The sequence below is a fragment of the Colobus angolensis genome, unplaced genomic scaffold (assembly GCF_000951035.1).
Source record: "Colobus angolensis palliatus isolate OR3802 unplaced genomic scaffold, Cang.pa_1.0 Scaffold52, whole genome shotgun sequence".
In the NCBI taxonomy this organism is placed as follows: domain Eukaryota; kingdom Metazoa; phylum Chordata; class Mammalia; order Primates; family Cercopithecidae; genus Colobus; species Colobus angolensis.
Window position 1 is genome coordinate 10,371,519 of NW_012118710.1, and position 15,068 is coordinate 10,386,586.

General features: G+C 36.2%; 1 protein-coding gene across 12 annotated transcripts in view; it reads right to left on the reverse strand.

The window, feature by feature from the left end:
* NRG1 (neuregulin 1) overlaps nt 1-15,068 on the reverse strand; it is a 1,122,805-nt gene that overhangs the window by 40,220 nt on the left and 1,067,517 nt on the right. The window contains exon 1 of one of the 12 annotated variants that reach the window (XM_011960744.1): nt 2,685-2,907. The exons of the other annotated variants lie outside the window; for them this stretch is intronic. Within the exon in view, the coding sequence (XP_011816134.1) occupies nt 2,685-2,724 (40 nt within the window). The 5' untranslated portion in view covers nt 2,725-2,907. Of the gene's footprint in view, nt 1-2,684; nt 2,908-15,068 lie in introns of those variants that run through there. 12 annotated transcript variants of the gene reach the window in all.

A 15,068-nucleotide genomic window follows, 5' to 3' on the forward strand; every position in this document is an offset into this window, starting at 1 on the left:
CTCCCAGGTGATGCGAAGTGTTAACTGACTGGAAGCAGCTGCTCCAAACCAGCAGCCAAGCACAGGAATAAGTTGTAACTGTCAGAAGAACCCAGGATGGAGATGGTGCTACATACACTCTTCAGATTTTTGCCAGGTTTCCTTTTGCTCTCCTTTTTTGAACACAGTGCCCTGACAGTCTTACACAGACCTATAAATTTTGCAGTGATATTTTTTCTCTGTGCCGTACACACTCAGTGTTCCTAAATCAGTTTCAATTTGGTAATTCAACCAGGACATAATGAAACAGACAAAAAGGGTCCTACGCCAAACAGAGCAAACAGCATTCTTTCTGGGGGAGGTGGGAGGAGCTGTATTAAAGGTAAACTAAAATTTGGAAGATAAAATAAGTTTCAATATATAAAAGATGACCCCCCTCGCAATAGTTGTTCCAGGAAGGTGAAGTAGCTCTCACTCATTTGGTGCTTCCTAAACCTTGTCTCCCTCTGATTTGTGGCTAGTTTTTCACAGTTTGGGAGTAAACTTCTAGTGACTACTAAATGAACAGCCATCAGAAACACTACAAAATCTGATGCTACTTTCATGTTTGCCATTTATGTGACCACTTTATCCCAAACACACTTTCTTTGGTATGTCAGCAACTACAGTATTATAAGGAAGAAAGTATAAGGTAAAGCAGTAACTTACTATTAGGTTGGTGCAAAAGTAATTACGGTTTTGGCCATTCCTTTTTAATACCAGAGAATGTATTTTGTAGTATTTTACTCTAGACCTGGTCTGCCTTGGCAAAAAAGGTCAGGACAAATGATAATTGCGGGGGAAGCTGGACAGTTCTCTGAAATAGCTGAGAACTTGGGGACTACTATCATCATTTAGGGGCTCCAAAAATCCTTTACCACACAACAGGACTCCCTCTTTCCTTCATGCCCTTTCTTCCTTCCAGCCTGCCCCTCCCTCCCTTCTTTCTTTCCTTCCTTCCTTCTTTCCCTCCTTTCTTATTTCCTTCCTTCCTTCATCACCTCCTTCCACAATCCTTTTTTTTTTTTTTTTGAGATAGAGTCTAATTCTGTTGCCAGGCTAGAGTGCAGTGGCGCTATCTTGGCTCACTGCAACCTCTGCTTCCCAGGTTGAAGCAATTCTCCTGCCTCAGCCTCCTGAGTAGCTGGGACTACAGCCACAAGCCACCATGCCCAGATAATTTTTTTTTTTTTTTTGTATTTTTAGTAAAGACGGGGTTTCACCATGTTGGCCAGGATGGTCTCCATCTCTAGGCCTCGTGATCCGCCTGCCTCAGCCTCCCAAATTGCTGGGATTACAGGTGTGAGCCACCGCGCCTGACCCATATTCTTTAGTGACTGTTTATTACGTGCAAGACATAATGATAACAACCAAAATCACTAGGGTTAAAAACTGTAAGACCATGACCAACTCTCCCTAGAAGAAAACCTTCATAGATAAAATGTAGTGAAATGAACACTGAAGTTGGCTGTGAAGAATCAGGTCCAAGGCACAATTTGCCAATTATTACCTGTAGGATGTCTATCTACCTGCCTTAGAATGAGATACCCCAAAATGAGATCCCAAAGGGTTGTTGCCACGTTTATTAAAACACTTTGTCAGTTGCCAACACTGCACACAAATATATGATACTGTTACTATTACTAATGACATAAATATTGAGCAAACAAAAGTAAAAAAAGAAATTCTGTCCAGACTGAAATTTTACATATATAACCAAGCCTCAATAGTTGTTTCTTAGGAAATTATTCTTCTGCAAAATATGAAAAAAGATGGCCTAACTTGGAGTGACAATCACTGAATGATTATAAAGCTTTAAGTAAATATCAATAATCTATGTTTAACTTTATCAAAACTACTTGTCAAAAATATATAACCACTTAATTTCCTTATAAAATAAAATTGAACAACTTAAGAGAAATTAGTATAAATGCATGATTATTTTATCCTTTCAAGATCTATACAATTCTTTAATATTTCTGACTGAATTTCCAAATTACAAGAATTAAACTTACTTACAATATTATATGTGTTATCATAACAATTTTTTAAAGTATAAAATATTTTAAAAGAGTGTCATGTCCATGGTGTGTGAAATGTAATATTAACTTTGTTTACAACTTCAGATGTTGGAAATAATACTATTGTCCATTTTGTAAATATGCAGAATAAATAGCTGAGAAATAATCAAGTGTTCTCTGCTTGTTACTAAATATTTTCTCATGCAATCAAACAGTATTTCCCGTAGAATGCTAGGTTTTTTTCTTCTCAAGACAGGCTAAAAAGAAAATAATGCTGTAAAGGATGGTTTGCTTTTCTTCCTTGTTTTAAATGGTGTTTTCCTTATCAGTGAAGGAGACAAAACCAGTAGACCAGGACCATTACACAAATGCAAACTGCTGATAAAAAGCCACTATTCTTCTTTGACAATTAGCAGGAATTAGCATGAGTATACAGTGTATACCCCACAAAGCAATCATTAGATCCTGTTTCCCTTGATTGAATTAGTCCTCACCCACAGCTTTTAGGACAATTCTTTATGAGTTACTTACAGAAAATTAAACTAAATAACTCTACATCATTTGCTTAATAAAATATGCACATTTTAAATATTTGAAAATTAAACTTCTAGTCACTACAAAATTACAGATTTTTTTTAACCTTACCTGTAGTATCTTCAATGCTTATGTGTTTAGGAATCTGCATACTTTCCTGCTCTTTGATGTCCAGTTAAAAAATCTGAAATTATTATTCTTGCTCTGAATATAGCTCTTTTGCAATTAGGTATAATGAGCAGACTGAACTCCTACTGGGGAAAAAATGCTTAGATGGCTCCTGAAGATGAAGCTCTGTAGCAGAAGCTGAGTAGAAAGAGCTGTGCCACCTAATGTAGCTTCTCTAAATGCCAAGGGAATGATAGGTGGAGTCATTAGTTTTCCAAAGGAAAGGTTCAGAGTCAGGCTCAGAATCACGGAAGCCTTGTCATTCTGGGTTGGCATTTTTTCCTGAGAAGTCATTTAATCCTTTGCTGAATAGCAAATATGTACTTGAAAAGGAAAGAAAGTGACCAGAGAAGATCAAAGAAACCTGCCTAGAGTTGGAGGTTCCCAGAGCCAATAGAGTGACTGGAAGTAACATATCGTCTCTCTTGACCTCTCCTTGACTGAACTCTGCTCAAGAAACAAAAAGGGAAGCCAGAAGAATTCTCAGGAGACCACTAATGGAACCAGGACTTTCTAAAGCAGAATTAGGGCATCCAACTCCATGGAACTCAGGACTTAGCTAATACGCTGGGAGCACTGAGAGGTTTACAGACTTCCTACAAGGTGACACTTTGTCCAAAGAACAAGTTGACACCAAGGGCCAATGGAGATTAACTGGTTTAACTGATGAACTTGGGCTTTGGCATTGTTCAAACACATATAGAATGGTAGGGCTATCAAGGATCTTAGCACATTTTATAGTTTATCCTATATTTTAAAGGAGGATACAGATCATCTCAAAAGAATAGTTCTGCAGTCTTTAATAAAATATCTCTAGTTAAGAATTCACAAAAGTGCACAGGGAAGGCTGCCCAAGGTCACATAAGTGAACTAGAAAATGCTTCCTAAGTGGGTAAGATTCCTCTCTCCCTTACAAAATCTCTGGGCAGACCCTGATATTATTTCTTCCTATTCAGCAGAATGAAAAGTGACCTTTGGGTGTTTCTCCTCATAAAACAAAATTATAATTTTTGTTGTAACACTGATCTCATTTGTAGCTAAACAGAAAGCAGATTCTAAGTTCCCAGCAGTTGCTGAGCAAATGATTTGGTGTCATTAGACAGTGTTATCCTTAGAAAAATAAGATTGCCAGGAAAGGTTATTTTTCAAACCTATAAGTTGCTGGTTTTTTTTCTGTTTTTCAGACAGCGTGTTTTACTCATGACACAGTCTAATCATCCGAAGTCTACTACTATTTCTTAGGAGAAACATCTCAATGATACAAATACCTTGGAGGATGTCATAGCTTTTCCAAAGAAGAAAAGTATCTTCCCATAGTGGATAATTGACTAAATGGAGTTACAAGAAAGCTACATTTTCTTTTTCACAAAGCCAATAATCTTTTCTTAGCTGAGAATCCAATTCCAGAAACACAGTTCTGCTATATATTTTCTACTAATCACTGACAGCTTTATATGAGTATAAAATTTCCATAGCCAGAGTCCACAAACTTTCAAGCTGTCCCTTGAATCCTTTTCCATCAATACCTAGATTCTAAAGGAGTACAATCTGTCTAGCCTGCAAAGCAAATATCAGCAGGCCATTTGACTGGCTTAATTTGATATATTTATAGATCTCACCAGGCTAAATGTGGAAGGCACACTATACTCTGCATTTTCTACCAGGATCATTTTGGGTGGAAGAAGGTCATGTCAATGTAGAAAATCTTAACCTGTCACTTTCCAAACTAGTCAAGTCTTTCCATACCAAACAAAACAAATCAAAACAAAGAGGACTGAGCATCCAATAAGAATCAAGGATTCAGTTATTCAACAAGCTACTGAAATTACTATGTGACATTTAATGACATATGTTAATTTATTCATCAACTAAAGCCCATTTAGAAATGAAAGTAGCTGAAAGGTCAAAAGAGAGAAATCATAAGGTAAATTCATTATCTTATTCAACAAATGAAAAAAACATCATGGCACATCAACAAATAAAAGCCATATGGTCATTTCAATGGATAATGAATCAACCTTTGATGAAATTAGAAAGTAAATTTTTATAAAACTATTAAGTATTATCCTTAAAAATCAAACCTGAATTTAATCAAACATCCACATACATGTGACCTACAGGGACTATATTAAGTGGCATCAAGAGGGGATGCAATAAAACCCAGAGAACTTTACAGGACAAATAACCTGGTTTCTTTAAAAAAAGTTAAATGTGGAAAAAGGAGACAAAAGGAGCCAGGGCTAGAATCAAACAAAGAGTGAAAAAAGGAGAAAAATTCAAAAATCAACACTTAAAAGAGCATTAGGAAATATAGCAACCAATCACAATGGTTGCGAATTTTATTCAGATCCTGATTCAAACAGTTACAAATGTAGGAAATCTGATCATGGATTAGATAATGAATAATAATGTTAAGGAGTTATCATTAATTTTTATGTGTGCCAATTGTGTTATGGCTATATTTAAAAATAGAAGGGTCCTTATCTTTTAGAGATACATACTGAAATATTTATATACTAAATGATAAGATGTCTGGGACTTGCTACAAAATAGTAAGAGAGAAGGGAAATGACTGGGATTAAGATGAAACAAAACTGGTAACTGCTGAAGTGGGTGATGGTTACATGGAGATTCATTAAACAATCTTTTGTATTTTCAGGTTTTCAATGTGCATGTTTAAATGGATATTATATATGTACTTGTTTAAATATATGCTTATATTTATATTTAAAATTTAAAAATGCAAAAGTATAATGATTTTAGGTTTTTCAAAACATGTCTTTATATTGTAAAACTAGAATGATATTCTGTATCCTCTAAGAACATCTGCTTTTAGCTAATAATCTAAATGATCCTTAACAGTGAAACTCTAGAGGAGATTTTTATGAATGTCAAACACAAGTGAAGGATATTGACTAGCAGTGCTACTATTCAGCATTGGTCTTAAAGTTCTAACCAATGCAATAAGGCAGGAATTAAAAAATTATGAGATAACTTTAGAAAATGAGAAGATAAAATAATCACTATCTGGAGATGATATGGTTGGATACCAGTAGTTAACTATCAAGAAAACCCAAGGAAATTATGTGATCATATTCACAGCAGCAATAGAAAATATCAATCAGGTCAGTCAGGCATGAATCTAACAACAAATGTGAGAATGGGAACTATATTAAAAGAGTCATACATTAAGAAGGTGAATTTGGCCCATGATTGTGGGAGAAGATGGCATTCCACTAAAGGGAAAAACCACATAAATGTAGAGGTAAGAAAGTAAATGTCATGTTTGGTGGTGAAAGGCAGCAGTTCAATTTGACTAGGACATAGATTATAAATAAGGAGGTGAAGTTAACGAAGCTATAAAATAATAATGCACTCATACCAGAGAAGCCCTTGATAACCTGGTTGGAACTGATGTTTAATATGTAGGCCATGAAGAGAGTTATGCTTTTGAGTAGGGTCATAATTAATTAAACGAATGGTCTATTCTACAGCCTTTGGAAGGGGAAGACATGGAGATGAGACAAGTGAAGGAAGTGAGAGTAGAAGAGGGTTTGAGGATAACAGTGTTTGCAAGAAAATGATGGAAAAAGAATAGGGATCATATTCAGGAAATGATACTATATTTATATACATTAAAATTTGAGAAGCGCTAACTGCTGGAGTTCCTTTGTATTTCACACCTTGTGCTGCACCTCTTTCTAAGGCATTCAAACTGCTTATCACACATTTTCTCATTATTCTTCAAGCAATCTGTGAAACACTCATCATGTTAACAGAGGAACTGAGGCCCATTCTCAATATTCAATACTCATTGGTAAAACTAAAATGTCTGTTACAGCTAAAGTTGTCACTGTGCTTTCCTAATCTCACTAGACTACATGTCTGTTGATATAAAGGATCCCATTAAGATGGACAATACCATAATTGGCTTGAAATGCTATGTTTTTTACACAGATGATGAAGGCAGTGATGTGCCTATGAGTTATAGAAGCATCTTCACTCCAGGAAATGATTTCTGACTAATGTTTTAAACAATCTAAACTTTCAGTACTTTGCAGCAAGGAGCCTCCCTGAAAGTGCAGCAAAAAATGGGTTCTAGGATTTAGACACAATCTTCTAAGTGTTTCGGGTTTGAGCCAGGCTTCTTTGAACAGTGGCTCTGCAGGCAAAAAGCCTGACTAATATTCCTTAGAATGTCGCACGTGCAGCTTGAAACACGCCTCTCTAAAACCCCAGACTGCACATTGCTATACACTATTTAGCCAAATTACTGCAGCTCTGTGTTTGTGTGATGGTTGTGGACATAAATAGTTTATGTTTCCACAAACACAACATTTTCCTCACTGAGGCCAAAAATTTCTGCATAGAAAGCAATGAAGCAGTAAAAGTAGGTTTGAACATATGAATCTTGCTCCATAACACTTGGCTAATTTCAGTTCAGATATTTTCCCACAACTCCCAGGAGTTTCTTGTTCCCAAGTTCGTGATCAGAGTAGCAAAACATCTCTCCTTGTAATACAATGTGTTATTAAATGTATATCTGCCGTTTTTAGGTTTCCAGTACAAATTCTATAGTAACCAAATAACACATGAAAATCTAACTTTTTTAGGTACTCTATGTCATTTCACTCATGACCAATCTGAACAGGAATAAAACCAGGTTTCAAAAAAACATATAATTTTAAGTGCTTTACTTAAAGAAAACAATTTTCTTTTTTTCTTGCCCCCCACCCAATCCCAGGACTAGCTGGTCATAATAATTCTAATTTCTCTAAAGAAAATACACATTTTAGGTCAGAGAAATAGGCCATGGGGAGGTAGTATTGCTCCAAATTCTGTATCTTTAGCAGAACAGGGCCAAAATGATAAATTAACTTTACATTATGCCTAAAGAAACCTTCCCTAAAGCCCTGTGCTTTTTCTTTCTTTCTTTTTTGTTCTTTTAATTTTTGGGGCTCCACATCCAAATGTAACAAGCACCTGTTTTTCTATTGTTGGCGTTCAACCTAATGTTGTTCAATGGGAAGGAAGCAAACAGGTGTGTACACTCCTTTTCTACATTACATAGTATTTAAAAAATTGGGGTTATGCACCCTGCTGTTATCATCTGGCCTAGCTGCTATGCGTGCGCGCACACACACACACACACGCACGCACACACACACACACACACACATCATGCAGTTGTTAGAAAAATCTAACGGAAATCATCTTGGTTATAGTTAAACCAAAAAAGGGCATGTGGAAGAAGATCATAAAAAGTAGAGCAAAGGTCAGGGCCTTATCTCAGCTTGCCTGGCTAAATTCCTGCATCGTCAGACACAAGGAATATTAAGGTCCATACATAGGACCTTAGTTATAATTTATTAGTTTTTTCCTGGTAGCACTGTATCTATCCATGTACATGGGCTAATAAAACACTTCCATCTCCTGGAGCTGTAATAACTCAGAATGACTGAGGTCTTCCCCCTCTTCTTTTAAAACATAAACCATTTTTGTAGGCGCTGCAAGCATGTGTTTAATACAGATCTTTGTTCTTTTCATCCATTACTACAAAGCCACCTAAAAAATCAAAGCATTCAAAACCAAATGCTAGGCTGTGTTCATTCTTCCAATTCAGTTGCCTCGTACAGTCAATGCAGTTCCTGGAGGAGAGTCAAAGTCTTCAGTTGAGATTTGCCATTTACTCAAAAGCTTTCAAAAAGTAGAACACTTTGCAATATGAAATATGTGTAGCAGGAATTTGTATTTCTAGTTCAGCTCAAATAGGCATAGCCAACACCTAGTGAGGCATGTTCTAATTCAATAACCACAGAATCCAGTGACTCCCATAATGGAGAGACATGTGTAGGGGTTATACCACTGAATCCCTTGGTGTGATGACAGGCTTCTTGTAGTGATGCCTCTAAGCAGAAAACAAGGCCTTGCCAGGAAAACAAGACCTTGCTAAGAAGAAGAAACAAGACCTCTGATCCTATTCTTTAAAAAGGCCTGATTTAGGCCAGGCACAATGGCTCACGCCTGTAATCCCAGCACTTTGGGAGGCCGAGGCAGGCAGATCACAAGGTCAGGAGTTCAAGACCTGCCTGACCAACACTGCAAAACCCCATCTCTATCAAAAATACAAAAATTAGCTGGGTGTGGTGGTGCATGCCTCAGGAGGCTACTCAGCTACTCAGGAGGCTGAGGCAGGAGAATCACTTGAACCAGGGAGGCAGAGGCTGCAGTGAGCCGAGATCGTGCCATTGCACTCCAGCCTGGGTGACAGAACAAGACTCCATCTCAAAAAAAAAAAAAAAAAAAAAAAAAAAAAGGCCTGATTTATTTATGGCTTTCCCCTTAAGAAATCCTTACTTCTGAAAATTTTTGAAATATGGAACACTTTTGTTGAAAGAGTCAGACACTTTTCTTGGTTTCATACTTTTTCGGTGTGTTAGAACTTCAATCACAGGATAGCATTGTCTCTGAATAGACATCAGTCACAGGTGGGAGATCTTTTCTGTCTGGAGGCTCCTATCATTTCCTTATGCCTTTCCTGCCTAGCATTATACTACAAATGGATCCTTGGATTTTCCTCCAAGTTTGAAAACCTGAGGGAAGTGAGTCATTTCTCTACTGAGGTCACACCAAGTCCTAGGAATACAATGGCTAGTAGTTCAAAGGATCTTAGTTACCAGAGACATGTTATAAAAATTCAGCAATCCTGTTGGGTGTAGTTGCTCACACCTATAATCCCAGCACTTTCAGAGGCTGAGGCAGGTGGATGGCATGAGCCCAGGAGTGCAAGACCAGCCTGGGCAACATGGTAAGGCCCCGTCTCTACAAAAATTTTAAAAATTAGCTGAGCATGGTGGTGCGTGCCTGTGGTCCCAGCTACTTGGGAAACTGAGGTCCAGGAGTTCAAGGTTAAAGTGAGCCATGTTTGTGCCACTACACTCCAGTCTGGGCAACAGAGCAAGAGCCTGTCTTAAAAAAAATCAGCAATCCTTCATTGGCCCTTCATGCTGCTTTGCATAAAAAGGTTATCAAAATCTGTCAGATGGCTACAGGGGTCTATCACAGCCACTGAGTCTGGCCTGAAGCTCATGCTGGGGGAGCTAACACTCTACTTGCCAAAGTACTGTGTGTCCATGTGCTTAAGCTTGTGCATGTATGTGTACGTGTGCATGTGTGCGTTTGTGTGTGTGCGTGCGTGCCTGTGATCATGGGTTTCCTTTCCTTGAAAAATCAAAGTGCATCCTGTCACCCAGTGACTGAAAGGCTGCTTTTTATTCTTTAGTTTTTTGTAGAAGAAATGATCTGGAACTGAAGGATTCACTGATAAATAAGCATGTAAGTTACTTTGTGCTTAATTATATCTCATCACTCCTGCTATCAAAGCTCTTTTCCTACAGCCAGGAAAGTGTCCAAGACATCTCATTATTTTTCCCCCATTTGTGTTGTCTAGTTTTTTGCTTGTTTGTTTTCAGTCTAATCAATTGATAGCAGTAGTCCATCTTGAAGCCAAATATAATTTTAAGCAGACTAAACATAAATTGATTCATTAGTTAACAATAGTATTAAAACACATAATCATTCTTTAACATTTAAAAAAATACCATTTTATTCTTTGCTCTATTTAAGCCTTTAAACACCTCCTTGGCCATTTTGTTCATTTGTCTGCTTTCATTTTTTGTTTTGTTTGTATGTTTGTTTTAAAGAACACAACTCCATTTCATTTGTCAATTATTTTCACTGTAAATGACTACTACAAAGGTCAACAAGCAGAACACACGGATGAAACAGGATAGAAATGACAAATGCATTAATAGCATCAAAATATTTCTGCTTGGCTGGGTGTGGTGGCTCATACCTGTAATCCCAGCCCTTTGGGAGACCAAGGTGGGCAGATCACTTGAAGTCATGAGTTCAAGACAAGTTTGCTCAACATGGTGAAACCCTGTCTCTACCAAATATACAAAAATTAGCTGGGCATGGTGGTGTGTGCCTGTAATTCCCGCTACTTGGGCGGCTGAAGCAGGAGAATTGCTTGAACCCGAGAGGTAGAGGTTGTAGTGAGCTGAGATCGCACGACTGCACCCAGCCTGGGTGACAGAGCGAGACTCCATCTCAAAACAAAACCAAACAAAACAAATATAAAACAAATATATATACGTATATTATGTTATAAATATATTATATATTAGATTTTAATTATATATTATATAATATATTGTATAATTAATATATAACATATTTATATAATTATATATTATATATTATAGTTATAACATTAATATATTATATATATTTATTTAAAAGTTGGAACTAGGTATGGGCAAACCCACAGTAATATCCACAGAAAACAGAAAATTCTGACCACACTTTTTTTTTAAAACTTACTTGAATTATCAGAGAGAAAGTAAACAAAAATATAATGTGATGGTGGATGTATGGGAGAAAAAGAGAGAGCAGGCAGGATTTGGGGCTTGTGAAAATTCAGCTTTTCTTAGGATTTAGACAGTGAATTTGAAGTTCAACTCAATTAGGAAGGTCTAGGATGCCAGTTTTGTAAGGTAAATAAGGAGTAATACCCTTCAAGGACTAAAGTTAGATAGTCACAGGATAGTTTACCGAAATCAGAAGGATTTTTATTGTACAGGGCTGGTTACTTGCCTTAGTTTGTTCCTTCTTTTTGAATGAACCACATTTCTTGGGTCGACAGGCTGGCAGCTGTTGCACTTTATAGTAAAGTCTAGCTTCAAATCCTGATGGGAAGCTGGAGTTTCCTACATAGGACTATCATAACAGCAATATGGCAACAAAGGAACTTCGTTGATAAGTCTAATGAAATTTAATCTGTTAAGTGGGGTATGTAATCTATGTTGCTGGAATCACTTTCGAGAGACAGGTACACTAAGTATATACACAAAGGTCGAAAGAGAAAAGATGACTGAGCTAGGAATTGAGTCACGTGGTCTTTTGATTTGTGGGACCAGGGCTTCAGGCTCAACATAACAAAGCTGACCACTTTCACAACTCTGACAGACAAGTCATGAATGATCCAAGAGATAAGAGATACAGCTGAATTAATAAAACTTCGGCTGTATTTTACAAGCTCTGTGACTAGGCATAGCAGGAGGTCAGTACAAAGTTCCAACCATGCTTAGATCAGAGAACCACTAGAGCAGAGGTCCAGACAGAAGAAATCCATCACTATCATAGTAATGGTAGGAAATATCAGGCGTGGCACCAAAATCTTAACCATAACTACCCTAAAAATCATCAGGAGGATTTCAGAATCAAAATAACAAAAAGGACATACCCTCAGTGCTTAGCTAAACTCTATGACTTAATAAGGTAAAAATGAATATTTGAAGTTAGATGAGAAGTAATCATTTTAACGAGGTTGACATGGATCTGTACCGATTCCAAAGACAGAATTTTTATGTGTAGCACTTCTAATTCTCCAGGCATAATTTATGATAAGAGACAAGTTCCTTAAAAATTATTTAAAGATTGAATAACATGCGCCATTGCTGCCAAATAGGAAGAGACATACTAAATTACCCTTCACTTCTCACTTGCTCCCTACTTACTCCTTTTACCAAAAAAAAACAAAAAAAAAAAACACCAAACAAAAACAAAAACAAAAAAACCAAAAAAGTTGCCAAATATGCCTGCTTACCATTACATGTAAGGTTACTAGACTCTTTATAGACAATTTCCATAAAACACAGCATCCAAAAATGGAAAAATGGAAATTAACTTTGAAAGTAAAGAAAGGCATAACAAATTTAATTGGATTATCATCGTTACCTGTGATAAACACTTTTCTGTCCCAGAAGCATGAAAATTGGAGAGGCTGTCTGGATTCTTTCACATGCTAGAACTGATGTGTAGAAAATACTGTTTGGGATATGGTTTCTATAAAGTGCAGAGAGACTGAACCATCAAAGTCATTACTGACTCAAGGAGAAAAGTGTAAGGAAAAGGGCCATGTCAGACTTATTACCTATGGAGGTTCACCCTGCCATCCATTATCCAACTTACTGGGTGTGAAATGTTAAAAGTAGAACTAAGATTCTGGGATTGCCATTCTGTTGGTTTTCTTATTATTGAAGAAATAAATGTACTCATTCTCAATAGTCATATTTCTAAAATAAGTCATCACCAACTATATTTCAATATAGCTGAGAGTAAAACATCACAAAGCACTTTAAATGTGCTCACAACTACCATTTCTCCTGGGCATGCTCTTTATCATGTTCTGGTTATAGGTGATCTTCAAGGTAGGTCACAAGGGAAGAACCAGAGAAATGAGAAGCAAAGAAAGAAGACATTTGTAATTGCAAAAATGGAGGTGTGCTCTGGATAGCATGTTTTGTTCTTAAACATCTTCTTTCCTCTTTATAGCATAACAATTTCACAGCGTAACATTATAGCATAACTCGATAGTGTAACAATAATTTTTTACAGTAATCTGTCTTTTGAAGTAGAAATCATATTCACCACGGCCAGTAGGTATCTGGCATTGATAATGTTAGCTACGCATTGTAAGGATATGTCTTTTGCTTCTCTTTTTTCTGGTTCCCTTTTTTGGAGAAGAAATGAATGCAGATAAAATTCAAGAGTTATCTGTATAGTAAAGCATGAAAATTCTTAGCTAAGACAAGATAAACTGACATTCATTAAATATCCACTATGTGCCAGACATTCTAGCATCTTAACACCTTTAGTCCTTACAATAATCCTAAGAAATAGGTGACACTTTCTCTTTCTCAAACTTGAAAACAAACAAACAAACTGAGGCTGAAAAAGGTAAATGGCATGCCTGTGTTCTCAAAATAATAAAGAGAAATTCCAAGGCAGGTTACTTGCTAGGCCCATAATACAGCCACTGAAATATCCTGCTCCGTGATGCCTTTTTCATTCCAGAACTATAAACGTCACCTTGTAGTTAAAAACAAACAAACAAGGCCATTAGAGAAGCCATATTCTACATCTGAATATTTCTCTATGTTTGCAAACTATATTGTCAGAGAATGAGACTTAAAATATTACTTTTAGGTTGTGTATTCTTAGCAGGAGGCCCATGTGAGTCAAATTGATGCATTTTAGTCTTCACTCATGGAAAATGCTCAGTCTCCATTATCTAGCTTTCTGTTGTCTGTTTCAGTTTATCTATCTATCTATCTATCTATCTATCTATCTATCTATCTATCTATCTATCTATCTATCTATCTATCTAGTTTTCTAGTTGTCTGTTGTCTTATATTTTTCATTAAGCTTTCCTAAACACTAGAAAACTAAACTGATCTTGAATAGTTAGACTAAATTATAATAGGAAAGCTATCAGAAATTCAATGACGTGACCACGTAGTGCCAGAGTGTTATAAGGGATTCTATTTAACCTTCATTCAGATGATCATCATTTTCCTTTTAAAAAATATGTCTTAAAAACAACTTCATTTCGTAATGATTGTAGTTAGAAAAAAATACACACTTTTTATGAGAACAAAGAGAAATGCATATACATACAAACGCATATACAAATATAAGTATGCTGAGTTATAAACACCATCAGGGAGTTATGGCAACAGGAACTATTCCAAATGCAATGCTGAATTTAGTTATGATGCTTGTGCAATATTTAATATTTGCAGAAGATCTCTGATTGACCCCAATGCAAAATTAATACCATTAGATCCTTTAAAAGCTGACTGTATACAGCAAAGAGATAGGGAGAAAAGATAAAAAAAGTATTTCTATAAGAGATGCACATAAATCATATAAAATAAAAAAATTATCTCCAGGGACATTTAATGTCCAGGGACATTAATTGCTGACTTGTAATTTTCTTCAACCTCATTTGTATATAATATGCAAATCATGCACAAGAAACTCTTAAAAATAGGTCTGATGGTAGCACTCCTTAATTAAAAGTTAATTCCTGACTGTTAAGTACTTTAAATGAGCAACATTTAAATAAATGGGCTGTTCTAAATAGTTAACATAAGACGTCTTTTGTTTGGTTAAATTACATATGAGGATCATCTAATCAGACTTGCTTTACATAGTTATCCCTAACAAAAATAATGCTAAAAATCAGAGTGGCAGACATATTTAAAGTGTTTACTAATGGCAAACAACTGCAAAATTGGAAGAAGAATGCAAAATGTGACTTAATTTGTGTAATTTTCATCAGTCTCTTCAGTATTTTGTTGATTTTTTACTGAATTTTATTCAACTGACTATGCCAAGCCTTGTCTTAACCCATTTAAAATCTGAAATACAGACGCACATGTTCTCAGAACCTCTTGAGACAATGCCTTGGGTCATGGT